This window comes from Oratosquilla oratoria, chromosome 27 (assembly GCF_046742065.1).
Source record: "Oratosquilla oratoria isolate Oo_2021 chromosome 27, ASM4674206v1, whole genome shotgun sequence".
In the NCBI taxonomy this organism is placed as follows: Eukaryota; Metazoa; Arthropoda; class Malacostraca; order Stomatopoda; family Squillidae; genus Oratosquilla; species Oratosquilla oratoria.
The window spans coordinates 13356500-13377518 of NC_134803.1; the positions used below are offsets into that span (position 1 = coordinate 13356500).

The window sequence follows — 21019 nt, forward strand, 5'->3', positions numbered from 1 at the left end:
CCTTGTTCTATTTTGTAACCAATCTGTGAAAGCTCGCTTCTTCTCTTCTACAACCTTCTTTGTTTCCTCATCCCACCACCCACTACCCTTCCTTCTATTTCCTCCCGTCCTTCTTGTTCCACACACCAATCTTGCACACTTTGTGACTCCCTCCTTGAACCATCCCCATTCCTCCTCCACTCCTAGTTCTACTATATCCTTCACTCCCTCCCACTCCTCAGCTTCTTCTTGTACTCTTTCTCCTTTTCCTTTTCATTTAAATAGTTCACTCTAAGTACCTCCCTACCTTTTGTCCTTTTCCTCTTTCTCCATCTATCCTCCACTCTCAACTTACCTTCCACCAAAAAATGATCTGATATTCCCCCACTCTCTCCCCTTAGCACATGTACATCCTTAACTCTTCCTATTATACTCCTATCTACCACTATATAGTCCATTAATGCTCTATCTACCACCCTTCCATCCACCACCCTCTCCTATGTGTACTTATGCTTGACTTTCTTCTGAAACACTGTATTTGCTATCATCAACTCTCTTTCTAGACACATCTCCACCATCAACTCTCCACTACGATTCTTTCCTGGAACTCCACATTTCCCAACCACTCTGTCAATTGGTTCATTTCCTACCCTAGCATTATAGTCTCCCAATACTACTACATTGATGTTCCTCCCTAATCCCTCTATGCACTCATTGAAATCAATCCAAAAAGCCTCCCTTTCTTCTACACTCTTCTCACTGCCAGTCCCATATGCACTTACAAAAACCCACATCTTTCCCAGTTTTACCTTCATCCACATTATCCTTGAGGAAACCTCCTTCCACTCCACTACATGTTTACCTATCTCATCACTTACTAGTATAGCCACCCCTTCTCACCCTCGCCCTCTCTTCACTCCTGATAACCTCCCACTTACACTCCCAAACTCACACTCGTCCCTCCCTCTCAACTTAGTTTCACTCAAAGCCAACACATCCATCTTTCTTCTCACAAACATACCACCTATCTCTTCCCTATTACTCTCATCTGTACCACATCCACGCACATTAAAAAACCCAAACCTTAGGGTGCTGGTTGAAAAACTCCTAGACCTTCTTATGCCTTTACTTTTTTTAGGAATGTCCCCAGTGGGTCTACAGGGAGAAGGATGCCTGGTCCCAATCCTTGTCCCGTTTTTCTCACCTCTTACGATCCAAGTGGAAATATTTGGTGGCAGTATTCTTTTACCCCCACCACAGGGTAGGCGAAGCAAGGAAATGAAATTCAGAGAAATTATACAGGACAGCAACAAGGGGTTGGGGGATAGCATAACGGAGGGACAGTAGCAGTAATGAAATTTTCATCATTTCTCTGTGAGCAGAGTCTTCCTCTATCACAGACAAAATTATGTTTGGCTCTGGTCCATAGGGGCACCCCATATAGACCCTAAAGTATCAACTGCCTGCTACGATGCCATAGCAACATGCAGCCAATACCCCAGACGGGGTGCAGCCAATAGCCCAGATGGCGAAACCAATTGTGTTTGATTTAAGCCTAACTGAACAATATGAAATGGTATGATGTTTAGAGAAACGTGGTGTAGAGACACGTGTTCAAAGTACTAAATATGACTAAAATATGACGATATATATATATATAATGTATATACAGTCAACTCCCTGTTAACACAATTTCGATCATACATGACTTAAAATTTATTAATATATATTCTGATAACATGAAATGTCTGATGTTACGCGAGTTGAATTTCCCGCCTACTGTACATAACATAAGAATGAAGGAGACTGCAAGAGACCATAAGGCCTACACTAGGCAGCTCCGTATCCATCATCACCTGTCATCCCCATCCATAAAGTTGTCTAATCGTTTCTTAAAACAACTGATAGTTTCAGCGCTTAATACATGGTTACTAAGTTTATTCCATTCGTCGACCACCCTATTAGTAAACCAATTCTTGCCTATTTCCTTTTTAAATCTAAATTTGTCCAGTTTATAACCATTACTGCGAGTCCTGCCCTGTTGTTTTAATAAGATGACCTTGTTTGCATCACCCTTGTTAAAGCCTTTGATCCAACACCTCTATTAGATCACCCTGCACTCTGTGTCTTTCCAGAGAGTGTAAGTTAAGGTGCCTAAGCCTCTCTTTGTAAGGCAAATTTCTGAGTCCATGTATCATTTTGGTAATTCTTTTCTGTACTGAGTCTAGTGAATTGATGTCCATTCTGTAGGACGGAGACCAAAACTGTACCGCATAGTCAAGGATGGATCTAACTATTGCTAGATAGAGTTTAATAATACCTCTGCACTTCTATTCGTTAATGTCCTAGCAATGAAACCTAATGCTCTGTTAGCTTTATTCCTGGCACTAATGCACTGCTTCCTGGTATTAAGGTCCAGACACACTAGAACTCCCAAGTCTCTCTTGCACTCAGTTTTCTCTAAAAGCATGTTATCTAAGCTGTATCTATTTTCAGGGTTGTGTAGCCCTACATTTAACACGCTACACTTAGAGATATTGAAGTTCATTTGCCATTTCACTGACCATGTGAACAATTTGTTAACCTCTTCCATACGGTGCCGCCTACGTAGGCGGCATGAGGAGCAAGTGGATACGCGAGGCTGCCATATCGGTGTCTTGATTATATTTAATGTAGTTGTCCCTGCGTAACTGACATACTCTCTAAACTGGCTTCATCACATTTTCTGTGGTTATCAAAATTCACGGGTGAAAGAGAGAATGATCGATATAAGCGGTGACTATTTTTTATTATGCGAGTATTATGACACAACATCGTACGTCTGGCAGCTAATGCTGCCCGCGAGATTTTGGCCCGGAGTGAAGTGGTTAAGGTCATCCTGCAGAATCTCTGCGTTGTCACCTGACCTAATTAGGTGTCCTATTTTAGTGTCATCCACAAACTTACTAACATCACTATTTATTCCATTGTCTTAAGTCATTTATGTACATAATGAACAACAATGGACCCAAAACAGAGCCCAGGGGAACCCCACTAGTAACATTGCCCCACCTAGATTTTACTCCATTTATGGTGACCCGCTGTTTTCTGTTACTAATCCAAGCTCTAATCCATTCTAACACTTTTCCTCCTATGCCATGGGCTTTGATTTTATTTAGTAGTCTCTGGTGTGGCACCTTGTCGAACGCTTTGCTAAAGTCAAGGTAAATAATATCGTAATTATCATTGTTATCTTTCTATGTGTTCTCCGAGTCTATTTACTATTATTGATTCAAGCATTTTTCCTATAACCGATGTCAAACTGATTAGCCTGTATTTGCACATAGACGATCTATCTCCCTTCTTAAAAACAAGAACAACGTTTGCTTGTCTCCAAGCAGTAGGCACAAAACTAGTGTCTACTGATTTATTAAATATTTCAGTTAACTGGTCGCAGATTTCAAATTTACACTCTTTTAGCATTCTCGGAAAAATTTCGTCTGGACCTGGGGATTTTGTAGCTTTAAGTCTTTCAATCTGCTTGACTACTTCTACTTTACTAATGCTGATATTAGACTACTTTCTTCATCCCCTCTGAAAATCGGATCGCAGTCAGGTACTTTATCTAACCTCTCATTAGTAAACACCGATAGAAAATAATTGTTAAACTCCTCACTCATTTTTTCCTCTCATTCTATCATGACATTTTCATCGTTTTTAATTGGTCCTATTCTTTCTGTATTTTTTGTTCTATAGAAATGAAAGAAACCCTTTGGGTTGGATCTTGCTTGATAAGCAACCTTAATTTCATAATTACGTTTTGCTATACATGTATTCTTTTTAACCAGCTTTGCCATTTTGTTATATCTTGATCTAAGGTGTGTTTCCCCATTTTTTATTTTTACGTAAAGTCCTCTTTTCATTCCGATCTCATGTTTCAATCTGTCCGTCATCCATTTGGGAGTATTACTATTTTTCTGTATTGACTTCAGGGGGATAAATGTATTTTGTGCATTAATAATTAAATCAGATTGCAATACATTTCATCCAAATCGCTGACCTGTCTGTTGAGCCCTCGCCCCCAAATGACCTGACCCAAGGTATGCATATTACCCTCTGTTACCCGACCTCTAGTCATGACCTGACCCCCGGTCACGCACCGAGACTCAACAATGTCTGCATGACATTTCATATTCAATTTCAAATAGCTTTTTATATTGTCAAAGTTTGCTCTCCTGAAGTCTGGTACTTGGATGTTATTCTTACTTTTCAATTCTTCCCAAATAATATTAAATCTTATTTCTTGATGATCGCTAGAGCCTAGACTATCTCCCACTTTTATGTTACTCATTAGGTGCTCATTATTAGTTAAAACTAAGTCCAGAGTACTTACTCCTCTTGTATGGTCGGTAATCACTTGTTTTTGGAAATTATCCTGCACCCCATCTAGGAATTTCTTTGTTTCCTGATCTCCCATAAAATTTCCCAGTCAATGTTTCTATAGTTAAAATCTCCCATGATCACAACATTTTTGTACTGGGACGCTCTGTGAATTTCATGAATCGGGGATCAGTCTGCTCAATGCTGAGGTTAGGAGGTCTGTACAAGATGCCAATAATAACTTTCTTATTCTTGCCTATAATCTCCACCCAAATGGATTCCATATAGTCCTCATCCTTAATTGAATTGTTGATAATACAGTTGTATTTTTAACGAAAAGTGCTACACCTCCCCCACTCCTGCCAACCCTATCCTTGTGAAAAAACTTATATCCTTCCATTTCGATTTCCAGAAGGAAATGTTTATCAGCCATGTTGATCCAGGATTCAGTAATAGCTATAATATCGAAGTTCTCTATGCATGCTTTACCTTGCAGCAAATCAATTTAGTTTATGCTTCTGCTATTTATATCGTAAACTTTAAGTTTATCTTCCCTCCACCTGCTTTGGTGTTCCTTTTCACAGTCCCTCTCTAAGTTGTTTCTATTGCCTAAACTATATTCCGATACTTCCCCCCCTACTATCACGTAATCTACCCGAAAAAACCCTGTAGGATGCCTACTTCTCGCTCAAGGGATTCAGCAAGGAGATGAAATCCTCTGGGCAACAAGTGCACCCCGTCCCTTGTATATAGATGGTTTCTACTGTAAAAGCGGTCCCAGTTGTCGACAAATGCCCCCATTGGCCTTACAATGTTTTGCCAGCCTGCAATTCATTGCAATAGCCCTGGAATGCCATATGCCTCCAACTCTATGCCTCGGAAGGATTCCACATACAACAGGAACACCTTCCCTATTTCTAATCTTGTCTAGCGCATCCCAGAACTGCGCAAACAATTCCTCACTCCTTAACCACTTCACTACGGGACTTAAATCTTGCGGGCAGCAGCCAATGCCAGCCGTACGACGTGTCGTAATAATACTCGCATCATAAAATATAGTCACGGCTTATATCGATCGTTCTCTCTTTCACCTGTGAATTTTGAAAACCACAGAGAATGGGATTAAGAGCAGATTAGGGAGAATGTAAAAACACAGGGGCGACTACAATAAATATAATCAAGACGCCGATATGGCAGCGTCGCGAATCCACTTGCTCCTCATGACGCCTACGTGTGTGGCACCGTATGGAAGGGGTTAACTTACCTATATCATTGCCCCCGGCACTTAAGCAAACTACAGGGTCCTTACCTTCCCCTACTAAACACTCTTCAATCCTATCTCTAACATCTATCCCTGCGCCGGGGAAACACACCTGCGTCCTATGTTTCCTATCTTTATCGCAGAAAGCCCTGTCTAAGTACCTCACTTGACTGTCTTACAACCAAAATCTTACCTGTGGGCAGGGATCCAGTGTCTGCCCTTCCCTTCTTCTCTTGAGTTTCATGTGCTTCTTCTTCCTGCAGATTTGCTAGAACTTGAAACAAGTTCTTGCAAACGAGTGGGGCTGGTGAGGACTTTTTTCCAATGATCCGCATCTTGTTTTTCGTCGTTTTCCATCCAAGCTCATAGGTAGTTTTGACCTCCATATTTTGGGCCTTCAAGCAGAGAACTTGATTCTCCTCTTTAAGGCACTTTACAGCATCCTCCAAGGCTTCAATTCTAATAAGTAGAGATTTTACCTCATCGGCGCTGAACACGGTAACACAACCACTCACCATATCACTAAATGAAGCACCTACCCGGATGACCTGACCTGAGTGACGACTATTGCTCAATTGAATATCTCGCCACCAGAGCACAGGAGAGACGCTCTGACTCCTGCGCTCCCGCTCTCTGCCTCTTGTCTTCAGTGTGAAGCCTGCCCTCACAGCATGTGGAACTCATAAACAATTTTATCTAAGTTTTGTGTTACATAAATTCATGTACTATGGCACCCAAGCATCCTGGTACCCCAAAGGGGAGTGCAACAAAGAGGCCAAGAAAACTTGTGACCATAGAAAAGAAGTTAGAAGTGTTGGATCGTTATGATCGGGGTGAAAGAACTTCTGTTATTGTTCATGCTACCAGACTGAATGAGAGCACTTTGTGGACCATCAGGGCTGCTGACAAGATCAGAGCCAGTTCTGTTGCTGGTACATCAGCCTCCTCTTCACAATGTTCCCAAGCAAGATCCATGGAGATGGAGAGGATGGAGAAGTTATTAGCACAATGGATACAAACCAAAACAAACATAATGTCCCTATCAGTATGGCCATCATACAAGCTAAAGCTTTAAGTCTCTACCAGGATGTGCAAGTCAAGAATGAGGAAGACAAAGACAAAGCCAAGACCTTCAATGCCAGTTCTGGGTGGTTCTCCAGGTTCAAGAAACGATATGGCTTCCACAATCTCAAAATGACTGGGGAAGCTGCATCTGCTGATATGGAAGCAGCCAAAACGTACCCGGCTACCCTCAAGACCGTCATCAAGGAAGGTGGCTATACTTCCAAGCAGATTTTTAATATAGATGAGACAGGTTGATATTGGAAAAAACTGCCTTACTGGACCTACATCTCAGTTGAGGAGACAACTGCACCTGGATTTAAGGAGGCCTCCAAGGATTGTCTTATGCTCTTGTTTGGTGTCAATGCAGAGGGAGACTGCAAGCTGAAACCTGCCCTTGTCTACCACTCGGAAAATCCATGAGCATTGAAGGTGTGTATGTATGGATATTGATTATTAGTCATGAAAGCTTTGAATTTTTTTACCGAGATTGTAAACACTATTTTTTTCGTGCACCAAAACAAAAAAGAAAATCGTGTCACCAACTCACAATTTACGGCACACTAAACTAATTTTGTTTGTTCTTGTGTCTTCACAGGACTACGTGAAAACCTTCCTACCCTGCTGCTGGTATTCCAACAAAAAAGGATGGATGACGGGGAGCATATTCAAGGACTACTTTGGGAAATTGGAGAAAGAGTTAGAACTTTACTGCGAGAAGGAAGAGATTCCATTGAAGATTCTCCTGATCTTGGATAATGCTCCCAGCCATCCCCCGTCAATAGAAAATCTCTTCAACAACATCCAGCTCGCTTTCTTGCCGCCAAACACCACTTCCATTTTGCAGCCATGTGAACAAGGAATTATTAACTTCTTCCATACGGTGCTGCCTACATAGGCGGCATGAGGAGCAAGTGGATACGTGAGGCTGCCATATCGGCGTCTTGATTATATTTATTGTAGTTGCCCCTGCATAATGACATACTCTCTAAACTGTCTTCATCATATTTTCTATGGTTATCAAAATTCACGGGTGAAAGAGAGAACGATTGATATAAGCGGTGACTATTTTTTATGATGCGAGTATTATGACGAAACATCGTACGTCTGGTAGCTAATGCTGCCTGCGAGATTTTGGCCCGTAGTGAAGGGGTTAAAACCTTCAAGTCATATTATCTACGTTCAACCTTGACTGACATGGTTGAGAGGACACAAAAAGACAAGATGACCGTGAAGGAATATTGGAAGCAGTTTACCATCAAAGATGCTCTCTGCTTCATTAACCCCTTCCATACGGTGCCGCACACGTAGGCGTCATGGACTTAGATCTCGGTGGCAGCAGCCAATGCCAGCCGTACGACGTGTCGTAATAATACTCGCATCATAAAATATAGTCACCGCTTATATCGATCGTTCTCTCTTCACCCGTGAATTTTGATAACCATAGAAAATGCAATTACAAAAGAATTAGAAAGAATGTCATTATGGAGGGGCGACTACAATAAATATAATCAAGACGCCGATATGGCAGCCTCGCGAATACACTCGCTCCCCATGACGCCTACGTGTGCGGCACCGTATGGAAGGGGTTAAAGAATTTTGGGAGAAAGTGCCAAGGAAATGCCTAAATGGGGTTTGGAAACATCTGTGTCCTCAGTTGGTGTACGATTTCGTTGGCTTTGACATCCAAGAAAATGTCTCTAAAGCTAACAAGGAAAGTCTTGACAAGGCCAGGGAAGCCAGGTTTGACCAACTTGAGCAGAAGGACATTGATGAACTGCTAGAATTGCACACAGTGGAGCTGACTAATGAAGAACTGTTAGAGATGGAGACAATAGAGAATGCAGAGTTGGAGGCAGCTGCATCTCGGCCTATATCAGAAATCCCAGAGCCTGAGAGATTCTTGACCAAAAGTGATCTTGAAAAAGCACCCTCGTTTATACGAGAAGGACTGGATATCTTGGAAGCCAAAGATCCGAATATTAACAGAAGTGCAACATTGCCAGAAAAGTTATGTCAGAGCTGAACTGTTACAAAGTGATGTTATATCAAAAGAAGAAAAAGACGACGCAGACGAAACTCTACCATTTCTTTAAAAAAAAAAGCCAGTCAAGAAAGAGGAGGCGAGGAGGGAGAGGGAGGTGAGGAGGCAGGGCGAGGTGAGGAGGCAGAGCGGGGTGAGGAAGGAGAGGGGAGTGAGATTGGGGACGGGAGCACGAGAAGCGATATTGATGGTAGTGATGCGTCATAATGTTTACATGCATAAAAAATGTTATTTTACCGCACAATAATTACCAATATAGTAAAAATGTGTGGTTTTATTGTTTCTGTAACCTTCAAATTTATTAATAGTGTGTTTGTTTAGGATTTTTAGTAATAAAATCCCAAAATAGACGGACTTTCCCGTTGTCCATGAACACCCCCATTATTCACCGTATTTCTTATGGAGAAATTATGTTCCATTAACACAATTTTCATTAACACAACATCTCCAGGAACGTAACCCTCGTGTTAATGGGGAGTTGACTGTATAAGAAAATGTTGGTAAATTATGACTTTAAGAGTCTACTGTTCCTATGGGAATTTAATACATGTCAGACATACAGTATAACCAAATTGAGTTACGACTGGTCAGTCATAACCAATTGCAGTCGTAAGTTGACGACTACCTGTTTATTCAAACTGATGGAAAATCTGATCCTAGAGATAAAATTCAACTACCTTCCAATCTAAATTGACATTGATTTAAAGAACATTACTCCACAAGTTGCAATGAGTTACCTTGATAAAGAATGCCAGCAAAGACCTTTTGGTTCATAACAAGGTCAGATGATAAAAAGAAAGTAACACCTGATAGAATAGTACTGGTAGCAATAAACATAAATAAGGCTTTTTATATAGTCAGTAAAATCCCAATGATCTGGAGAAGAATACATATTCCCATCCTAAAACCAAATAAACCACAAGTAGACCCAACATTGTATAGAATCATCTCCCTCCTTTCTGCCATATTCAAACTGATGGAAAACTGATCTTAGAAATAAAATTCAACTACCTTCCTCTCCAAATTGACATGGATTTAAAGAATGCTACTCCATGAGTTACAATGAGTTACCTTGATAAAGCATGCCAGTAGAAGATCTTTGTTTATAACAAGGTCAGATGAAAAAAGATATAAGAAATTTCCAAGGTGATTATCCAAGTGAATTTTAAAACTTGGAACTAAATTAGATAGAAATGCATTAGCTAAAAGCTTATTACATTGGAAAACAATTAGTAAAATTGCTTTACAAGCTTTTAGGTTAAATCTACATCCTGACAACTTTAGGCCATTATTTCTCATCCTGTTCATATGTGGTGTGAAAATGTTTCACTTTTGACATTATCAGAATGGGACTGGCCATAGAAGCAAACTGCCCCAGGTGTAACAATCATAGAAAACCATCTCATTTTCCACTCCCCCACCCTAGCTTAATCCAGACAAAAACACAATGTTTCTTCCTTGAGTAACTTATGGGCCATTCCAGTGGTTGTTGCTAGTAACCTGGGAGCCATGGTGGTGGTGAGGAGACTATGCTAGGAGGCACGTAATTGCAGCTGAAGCCATCACCTTTCCCCTATGTGCTCAGACAGTTGGGGTGGTAAAAGTCACAGCTACAAACTGGAGAGAAGTTTGGGATTCAAATAAAAGGATTGCAAAGGCAGAACATGCCGACAGGAGACCTTTTGGTCCGTAACTAGGTTGGATGCAAAAAAAAAAAGTTATAATAATGATAAATAAATATTATAATAATATAGATAATGATAATTAAATAAATGCATAGGTATAGTTAAATAATAAACAGGTTAATAGTAAATAATAATAAATTGACAGATAAATAATACATACATACATATACCAAAAGCTTTTTCCCCCTCACATGGGGGGGTAGCCAAAAAGAAAAAGGCACAGAAACCACTCCCACCCATTTCATCTCCCACATATTCCACTCCCCTCCACCCTCCCCCCCTTCCATCTTAGCACATCCTGGATGATGGGTCATCCCTGCATCCTGTCCACTGCCCTGGGTCAGAAGCAGTGTCGCAAGACACAGCACATCCACAGCAAGTCCGCTTCATAAATTCGGCGACCCCCCCTCTCCGTTCCCCTCATGCAGGAAAGGAGAAGACGGGGAGAAATCAATAATAAATGAAAATCAAGCAAATAATAAACAAATAATAACAAACAAACAAATAATATAAAATAAATGGCAGGTATTACAGCATCTTGCTTAGGTTTTTATCTAAACAAATCTTAGAGCTTCGAACTGAACTACTTTGCACTGCCTCTGCATGAAGTTTATTCCATTCATTAACTACATGGTTGGCAAAGTTGTTTCTACCCACTTCCAAATTAAATCTATTTCCTCACAGTTTGAAACCATTATTTCTTGTCAGATTCTCATTCAATGTGAAAATTTTGTCACTTTTGATGTCAGTTCCCTTTAGAATCCTAAATACCTGTATCAAGTCACCTCTGAGTCTACACTTTTTTAGGGAAAACAGATTCATATGTTTTAGTTGATTTTCATATGATTTATTTTTGATATTTGGAATCAGTTTTGTGGCTCGCCTTTGTACTTTTTCCAATCTGTCAATGTCTATGAGAATCAGTGACCATACAGAAACAACATACAGGAGTCCCTCAAATAACGCGGATTTGAATAACACGGATTCAATCATACGCGGATTTTATTTCAAAACCATCTCAAATGTAGAGAACCATTTTAAAATTCGTGCCAAGTCGGGCACGCATACACACACACGCAGCAACATCGCAAACATTTGTGGTGACTGCTTTCTATTTTACCATATACAGGTAAACGTCGACTTACGATGGCATTAGGTTTCGATAGAGCCATCGTAAGACGATTTCATCGTAAGTCGATCCCCAATTTGTGTATCACTGTTCCGTGGTCACTGTACCTAGCCTACCTGTATATTAACCACCAGAGATACTGAATATAGCCTATTAAACATGTACAGTAGTTTATTTAATTATTCTTATCCTTTTTACCATATTCAAACACTATAATATGTATTTTTAGTACGGAACTTAAATCTCGCGGGCAGCAGCCAATGCCAGCCGTACGACGTGACGTAATAATACTCGCATCATAAAATATAGTCACCGCTTATATCGATCGTTCTCTCTTTCACCCGCGAATTTTGAAAACCACAGAGAATGGGATTCATGGCACATTTGAAAGAATGTAAAAACACAGGGGCGACTACAATAAATATAATCAAGACGCCGATATGGCCGCGTCGCGAATCCACTTGCTCCTCATGACGCCTACGTGTGCGGCACCGTATGGAAGGGGTTAAATTATCATATCGTCGTCGTCGTCGTCGTCATCGTAAAGTCGAACAATCGTAAGTCGCGGCCATCGTAAGTCGACGTTTACCTGTACAGTTGATCCTCATATAACGTGGTCATTATGTACACTGGGAACTGCTCAAACAAGGGTGTGGGGCGAGGGGATAGCCGTGGGTGGCTGCCTGCGGTTACGTGTCAACCTCCGGGTACTGATGCAGGAGGGAGGGAGGGGAGGAGAGAGGGAGTAGGGGGTGGTAGGGGGGTAGCCAACAAGCTTTAGCTTGTCGCTTCCACCACCTGCGCCGTGCTGTCATGAAATTTTACCTCCCTAACCTGTTGAAGTGCAATGTTTCTTTTGTTTAGAACACAACTAATAAGTCTGATAATGACTGCGCTTGTCGTGTCTTAATTTCTCTTATGAGGTTCTTATTGTTACTGGTGGTGGTGGTTTGGGAGATCAAAAATGGACATATACACGCTTACACACGTGTAGACACGCACATGTAGACACGTGTTAGACAACCAGTGTATGTTGTGAATCCGCGTACATGTACACACAAATATGAACACAGACACACGCACGTACATGCTTACTTGTACATGTGAACACAGACACATACACGCATGCACGCACACGCACACACACGCCACACACACATACATATGCCACATACACACACATATACATATGCCACATACACACACACACGTGTATACGCCACATACACACACATATGTATATACGCCACATACACATATGCATATACGCCACATACACACACATGTATATACGCACAAACACATACGTACGCCACAAACGCTACATACATACACCACATACACAGGTGCACACACACACACACACATGCACACACACACACGTACACATATACATACGGTTCTCAGTATTTAATATGGGAAGTCAGCATACGCGGATTTGGTCATACGCTGTAATTTCAGGAACCTAACCCCCCCGTTATTTGAGGGACTCCTGTATTCCAAATATGGACGAACTAACGATATATATGGCTTGTTAATGAGAGATAGACTTTTGAAGTCAAAGGATCGCACAATCAGTCCTAGAATCTTATTTGCATTCTCAGAGACTGAAATACACTGCTTAGATGATTTGAGATCGTTACTGATAATTACGCCGAGATCCTTGTCACTGTCCATTTTATTAATGAATTTCCAAATAAGTTGTAATCATATTGTTATTTGTACCTGTGTGCGTAACCTTGTATTTCTTGTGTTAAATTTCATTAGCCACATTTCAGACCATTACTGTAATTTATCTAAATCTTCTTGAATATCTATATTTTATGCAATGGGGGGACGGAGAGGGGGGGTCGCCGATTTAATGAAGCGGCCTTGCTGTGGATGTGCTGTGTCTTGCGACACTGCTTCTGACCCAGGGCAGTGGACAAGGTGCAGGGATGACCCGTCATTCAGGAGGTGCTAAGATGGGAGGGAGAATGGAGGGGTGTGGAGTGTATTCAGGGAGGGGATGGGTGGGAGTGATTTTATGCCTCTTTTTCTTTTTGGCTACACCCCTTGTAAAGGGGAAAAAGCCTTGGTATATGTATGTATGTTCTTGAATATCTAATTGATTTAAGTGATCATTTGCCATTCTGAACAAATGTGAGACCAGCATTCTGGAGTAATAGCTTGATTTATCTTTCTCATCTAAACCCATGCTGCCTTTCCCTAATTATCCCATCTGTTTCTCACCTAATCCTGTTAATGAACACCCTTCTATACAACTTATTGACATCATACATAAAAAATAAAATCTTTTTAATCTCTAGGAATAATATTCTTTCCAAGACATATTTTCAAACTTATCATCTTTTTGTGTAATATTTTGATGATAATGTTTAAAATTTAATCAAGATATTGTTTACAGCACATCAGTAAGCAGGCCCAGCATAAGGCAAGTTTGGCTCTGGCTCCAGCTCTAGTTGAGACTTATGCACGCCTTCTTGTCTACACAGAGATTGAAAGCATTGGGATCAAAACTTTTATCAGTAAGGATGAATTTGTTTAAAGGCAATAAGCATAAATCAGTAGTGGTCAAACTGCAGCTTTGAAATCAAATGCCTCACAGGTACTTGATGTGTTGAGTAGAAATATAATGAATGCATTGGTTTTTCTGTGATAGTTATAAATTGTACAGTATATCAATATATTCAGTAATACTTGTAATAAGATATTTTTGTGGGGATAAAAATATTGTAGACTTGTTCATGTTTTGCAATTCTCACATAATATGACATGTGGCTGGATAAGTAGGTCTGGCCATTATAGGTAATTATTTATTGTAGTTTTTCTGTCTATATGCCAATAGGCTTTTTCCCTCACACAAGGGAAGTAGTCAGCCAAGGTATGCACTCACCCTAACCCATAACACTCCCATCCATCACCCATACATTTTTCTTTTATCTTAGCTATATGTGGATGAAGGGCTGTCCCCTGCTCATTGTCTGGGTCAGAAAAAATGTAGCAAAACACAGCATGTCCACGTTAGGGGCATTTGCTTCATTTATATGACTACCCTCCCTGTTCCTCCCCACATGTGTAAATAGAGAAGGCAAGGAGAAATCCGTTCAATGTCAATTTATTTTCCATTCACCACCATTGTCCACTCACACCTATCTCTTGCCTTCTCCCTTCCCTGCTCAACAGACATTCCCCATTTACTAAAGGCCCTCCTTCACCCCATCCATCCATCTCATTTTCAGTCTTCCCCCTCAAGTTTGCTTCATCCATCTCTGGATGGATGGATGGGGTGAAAAGCATCTTGGGTATAAGGGATATGTCTGCCAAGTAAGGAAGGAGAGGGCAAGATTAATTGTAAATGGATGAGAAAATGATATAGTCCAAAAACCAGCCTTGATTATCAGGCCTTGCTGTACAGGTACTGTGTTATGTTACTGCATTGCCTCTGATACAGGCAGTGGGTGGAGGACAGGTATTACCTGCCATCCACAAGGAACTAAGATAAAAAGGACAACAAATGGGTATTGATTGGGTGTGGGATGGGTGAAGGTGGGTGTTTGCCCCCTAGATGGGTCACCCCATCTTGTTAAGGGGTATTTTTTTTTTTTTTTTTTTTTAGAGATGTATGTTTTTTCTTATGTTCTGTAGGTTTCACTTTGATTTTTAATTTATCTGTTTCTTATGAGGTTGGGTATTCAGGTGTATAGTTAGGGCTGTATTTTCCCATAAATTGAGGCAGAAGTTTAACTGTATATTAACATTGCACCTGCCACCATAAGCTTACACTTTGATACATAACTTTCACTTTCTTCTTCAAACATACTCTACCAATTTCACATGCCAACTTCTTCAAGCATTCCTCTGTCTCCTCAGTAGTTATTCCTAAGGCAGTTATGTCAAGCTGGCTGGCAATATTTCCTTCTGCCAAATACCTTATAGCCTCTGGTAAAAATATCCCTTTTCTTTGCAGGTCAGTTATGTCCATCAGTGTACAAGAGTCAGTCTTGGGGCATCTTACATGCTCTACTGGAAATGATCATATATCGCATCCACCATATTCAGCCACAATTTCGCATCCAACTTCTGTCACATATTCATCACATGGCTGCTATGCCTCTTGCCACCATGACTCAGCTCCATCTATGGTGAGTGGTTTGCATGTGTTTTGGGGAAGGCAGTTGCCAGTATTTATGTAGTTGTATTTTACTGGAAGGGAAGCTATGCTCATGGTGACCTGTTTTTGTATCTTGCAAGACCAAGTTTGTTCTTAAATTCTTGTATGGTGTTTGCACACACTATTTTTGTGTCTAGTTTGTTCCAGATAACTATCACTCTGTGTGGGAAACTTCTTTTTCAGGTCTCTTCTGTAGCTGTCCTTTTTGAGTTTCTTTGCATGTCTTCTTGTTTTTCCTCTATCCCATTTTGATAAGTCCTCTCTATCAAGGAGTTCCTTGCCTTTCATAATCCTGTAGATGTCTAGTAGTTCCCCTGGTTTTCTTTGTTAACAGGGTTGGCAATTCCAGTTTAGCCAATCTTTGTTCATATGTTAAGTTTGAAAGTGTTGGGGCCATCTTTGTTGTTGGTCTTTGTACTCTTTCTAATTTTCTTATTTTCTTTTTTGTACTGGGTGACCATATCAGCACTGCATATTCTAGTTTTGGCCTTATCAATGTTAGCAATATATATATATATATTTTTTTATCATTTCCTTATCCAGGTATTTAAAAGCCACCTTTATTGATCTCAACAAATTATATGTTTCTCCGACTATTTTATTTATATGTTTATCTGGAGACATGTCTTTGGTGATGATTACTTCTAGGTTCTTTTCAGAATTTACTTTCTTTACTTCTTTTTCATCAATTTTATATTGTCCGGATATTCTATGCTTGCTATTCCCAAATTCAATTATACTGCATTTCTTGATGTTGAATTCTACTTCTCATGTCCATTCTGAGACTTTGTTCAGATCACTCTGTAACAACTCACAGTCTTTTTCAGAACTTATTTCTTTAATAACTTTGTGTCATCCGCAAAGAAATTCATATAACATTCAATACTTTTGTCCATGTCATTCACATATATAGCAAACATTATCAGAGCTAGCACTGACCCCAGTGAAATGCCACTACTCACTTTTTCCCACTTTGAATATTTGTCCCTGAGCACTACTCTCATTTTTCTTCCATGTAGGAAATCCTCCATCCAGTTCAATAGTTTTCCATGTATGCCTTCTATTGTTTTCAGTTTATTTAGCAATTTTCTGTGTGGTACCTTATCAAATGTTTTTTGTAAGTCCAGGAAGGCACAGTCTGCTCAGCCATCCCTTTCTTGCAATATATCTGTCAATCTTAAATAGAAACAGATCAATTTAGTGGTACATGATCTTCCCTGTCTGAACCCAAGACTTTTGTCCATGTCATTTACATATATAGCAAACATTATGAGAGCTAGCACTGACCCCAGTGAAATGCCACTACTCACTTCTTCTCACTTTGAATATTTGTCCCTGAGCACTACTCTCATTTTTCTTCCATGTAGGAAATCCTCCATCCAATTCAATAGTTCTCCATGTATGCCTTCTATTGTTTTCAGTTTATTTAACAATTTTCTGTGTGGTACCTTATCAAATATTTTTTGTTAGTCCAGGAAGGCACGGTCTGCCCAGCTATCCCTTTCTTGCAATATATCTGTCGATCTTAAATAGAACCAGATCAATTTATTGGTACATGTCATTTACATATATAGCAAACATTATCAGAGCTAGCTCTGAACCCTGTGGGATGCCACTACTCATTTCTTCCCGCTTTGAATATTTGTCTCTGAGCTCCATTCTCATTCTTTTTCCATGTAGGAAATCCTCCATCCAATTCAATAGTTCTCCATGTATGCCTTCTATTGTTTTCAGTTTATTTAGCAATTTTCTGTGTGGTACCTTATTAAATGCTTTTTGTAAGTCCAGGAAGGCAGTCTGCCCAGCCATCCCTTTCTTGCAATATATCTATCAATCTTGAACAGAACCAGATCAATTTATTGATACATGATCTTCCCTGTCTGAATCCAAATTGCCTCAGGTTCTGTATATTATTCTCCTCCAGATATTTTATCCATCAATTTTTGATGATTCTCACAAATTTTAACTATTGTACTTGTTAGGGACACCAGTCTATAATTTGTTGGGTCTTCCTTATTTCCCCCCTTGTATATTGGCACTATATTGGCATTTTTCCAGTCTTCTGGTAATTTTCCTTCTTTGAGTGAGCATTCAACTATTTTGTATATTATATTTTTCCTATTAGTTCATCTATACATTCCTTAAGTATCCAGTTTGCAACTCCATCCAGGCCATGTGACTTGTTAACCCCTTCCATACGGTGCCGCATACGTAGGTGGCATTAGGAGCAAGTGGATATGTGAGGCTGCCATATCGGCGTCTTGAATATATTTATTGTAGTTGCCCCTGCGTAATGACATACTCTCTAAACTGTCTTCATCACTTTTTCTATGGTTATCAAAATTCACGGGTGAAAGATAGAACGATCGATATAAGCGGTGACTATATTTTATGATGCAAGTATTATTACGACGCATCGTACGTCTGGCAGATAATGCTGCCCGCGAGATTTGGGCCCAGAGTGAAGAGGTTAACATAAAGCTCTAGTATTTGATTCCATATATCACTCTGAGTGACATTTAATTCCTTCACTGGGGAGATCTTACTTCATTTCTTTGGTCACAATTTTGTAGATTTTCTTTTTCTTTGGTGAACACAGATTTGAAATGTTTGTTCATAATATCTGTCATTTCTATATCCTCTGTGTGTTCTCTATTACCTTGACATAATTTAAGTATTTCCTGTATATTTTTTAGTTTGCCATTTACATATCTATAAAATATTTCGGGTTTATCTTTACATTTGTCTATTATGTCCTTTTCATAGTTTCTTTTTTCTTCCCTACATATTTTTAGATATTCATTTCTTAGTTTGGTGAATATTTTCCATTTATTAGATTTTGTCATTTTTGCATCTTTTCCAGGTTTTATCTCTTTTGTCTTTTGCCTCACTGTACTTTTTATTGTACCAGCATTTTATGTATACCCCTTGTTTTTATATAGGTATATACTTGTCCACTCCTTCATTATAGATTTCATCCCAAATTGCCCATTTTTCTTCCACCTTTCTTTCTTCATTATCAAATTTCTCCCAATTTGCTTCTTGAAAGAGTTTTCTAAGTTTCCTAAAATCTGTTTTGTTTTACATCGGTCTTCCTTTTTTGTGTTTTTCATTTATTTCTATATTTGTTTCTTCATTTAATTTTAGTTCCAGTAGTATATGATCACTTTTTCCAATTGGTGTCTTGTATTCAATTTTATCCATAATTTCGGGTTCTGATGTGAATATAAAATCCAATCTTGAGGGTTCATCAATATTTCTATATCTGGTATTTTCCTTAACCCATCAAGTCAATGTGTAATCAATGGTCATTTCTAGTAATATGTTTCCCCAATGATCTTCCTTACCATTCACAGTCATTTCTTCCCAACATATTTTTTTTAACCACTTCCATACGGTGGCGCCTACATAGGCGGCATGAGGAGCAAGTGGGTACTCGATGATGCCGACGTCGGCATCTTGATTATATTTATTGTAGTCGTACCTACGTAATCTCCTTTCTCTCTAAACTGGCTTCATCAATTTTCTATGGTTATCAAAATACACATGTGAAAGAGAACGAACGATTGAGCACTGACTTTATTTTTTATAATGCGATTATTATGACGCAACATTGCACGTCGGGCAGCTAATGCTGCCAGACGTGCGATGTACCCCAGAGTGAAGAGGTTAAGTTAAAATCGCCCATAATCACCAGATTTCCTTCTTTCTTTAGTGTTTCATTTAGTGTTTGTCTTGTGTCTTCCAGCATTTTGGAGTGTTCACTTTCATTCCATGTGTGAGTTTTAGCGGGACATAAATCACCTCATACTTTCTATTTTTCATATCTCTATCCTCAACTCTTATCATAATCAGCTCCACATTATTCTCTCATGTGATTTTTGTCGCATTTAGGTTTTTCTTGGTTAGTAACATGAGTCCTCCACCCTGCTTTGTTTCTCAGTTTCTGATCCAACAATTGTATAATCCTTGACCTATTTTATTTGGTGGTAATGATCATTTCAAATTCATCTCCACAATCCCCATTATATACGTTTTTTTTTTCTTGTTCTAGATAGTCATTTAGCTCATCTATTCCTGATATCAGTCTATGTTGGTATATGTTACCTTTAATTATTTTCCTTTTCTGCCTTTTCTTCCTGCTCCTTCGTTTCCTTTTCCCTTACGTACCATTTCCTCAGTCTCAAGTCCAAAAAAACTCCTTTCATTTTCTGTTCTTTTTTTTTTTTTTTCCCCTTAGTTTCCTCATTTAACCCCTTCCATACGGTGCCGCACACGTAGGCGTCATGGGGAGCGAGTGTATTCGTGAGGCTGCCATATCGGCGTCTTGATTATATTTATTGTAGTCGCCCCTCCATAATGACATTCTTTCTAATTCTTTTGTAATCGCATTTTCTATGGTTATCAAAATTCACAGGTGAAGAGAGAACGATCGATATAAGCGGTGACTATATTTTATGATGCGAGTATTATTACGACACGTCGTACGGCTGGCATTGGTTGCTGCCACCGAGATCTAAGTCCATGACGCCTACGTGTGCGGCACCGTATGGAAGGGGTTAATGTTTTTCTTTCTCTTTTTCCTCATCACTCAGTTCCTTTTTTATCCATAATTTTTTGCAGCTATTACTTTTTGTAAGTCTTCCTGCATCTGTTGATATTTCTTCCACTATCCTCTGCGAATTTAGTTTTACTTTGAGAGGTCTATTCTTGTCATCAGAATATTTTCCTGTTCTGTATATTTCTTCTATTTCTTTTTCAAATTCTTGTCCTTCCTCCTGTATTCCTTTTAGTATTTCCCTCACTATATTCTTCTCCTCTTTTTCCCTTTGAAACCTGATTAGTCTATGTTTTTCTTTAATACCATCAATGGGTCTTTTAATGTGCGTGGATGTGGTACAGATGAGAGTAAAAGGGAAGAGATAGGTAGTATGTTTGTGAGGAGAAAGATGGATATGTTGGCTTTGAGTGAAACTAAGCTGAAAGGGAAGGGCAATTGTAAGTTTGGGAGTGTAAGTGGGAGGTTATCAGGAGTGAAGAGAGGGCAAGGGAGCGAAGGGGTGGCTATACTAGTAAGTGAAGAGATAGGTAATCGTGGAGTGGAAGGAGGTTTCCTCAAGGATAATGTGGATGAATGTGAAACTGGGAAAGGAGATGTAGGTTTTTGTAAGTGCATATGGGCCTGGCAGTGAGAAGAATGTAGAAGAAAGGGAGGCCTTTTGGATAGATTTAAATGAGTGCATAGAGGGTTTAGGGAGAAGTGTAAATGTAATAGTACTGGGAGACCTTAATGCTAGGGTAGGAAATAATCCAATTGATGGAGTGG

The 21019-nt window shown here is 39.6% G+C and overlaps 2 protein-coding genes across 2 annotated transcripts in view; both read left to right on the top strand.

Annotated features, from left to right (window-relative positions):
- MED23 (mediator complex subunit 23) overlaps positions 1-21019 on the top strand; it is a 365264-nt gene that overhangs the window by 202989 nt on the left and 141256 nt on the right. Inside the window, exons 13-14 of the mRNA XM_076210243.1 lie at positions 13927-14047; positions 15490-15664. Of these exons, the coding sequence (XP_076066358.1) occupies positions 13927-14047; positions 15490-15664 (296 nt within the window). The remainder of the gene's footprint in view (positions 1-13926; positions 14048-15489; positions 15665-21019) is intronic.
- Positions 6015-8820, top strand: LOC143039680 (uncharacterized). The gene is made up of 2 exons (XM_076209918.1): positions 6015-7093; positions 7260-8820. The coding sequence occupies exon 2, from the start codon at positions 8241-8243 to the stop codon at positions 8685-8687; it is 447 nt and encodes a 148-aa protein (XP_076066033.1). The 5' UTR covers positions 6015-7093; positions 7260-8240; the 3' UTR covers positions 8688-8820.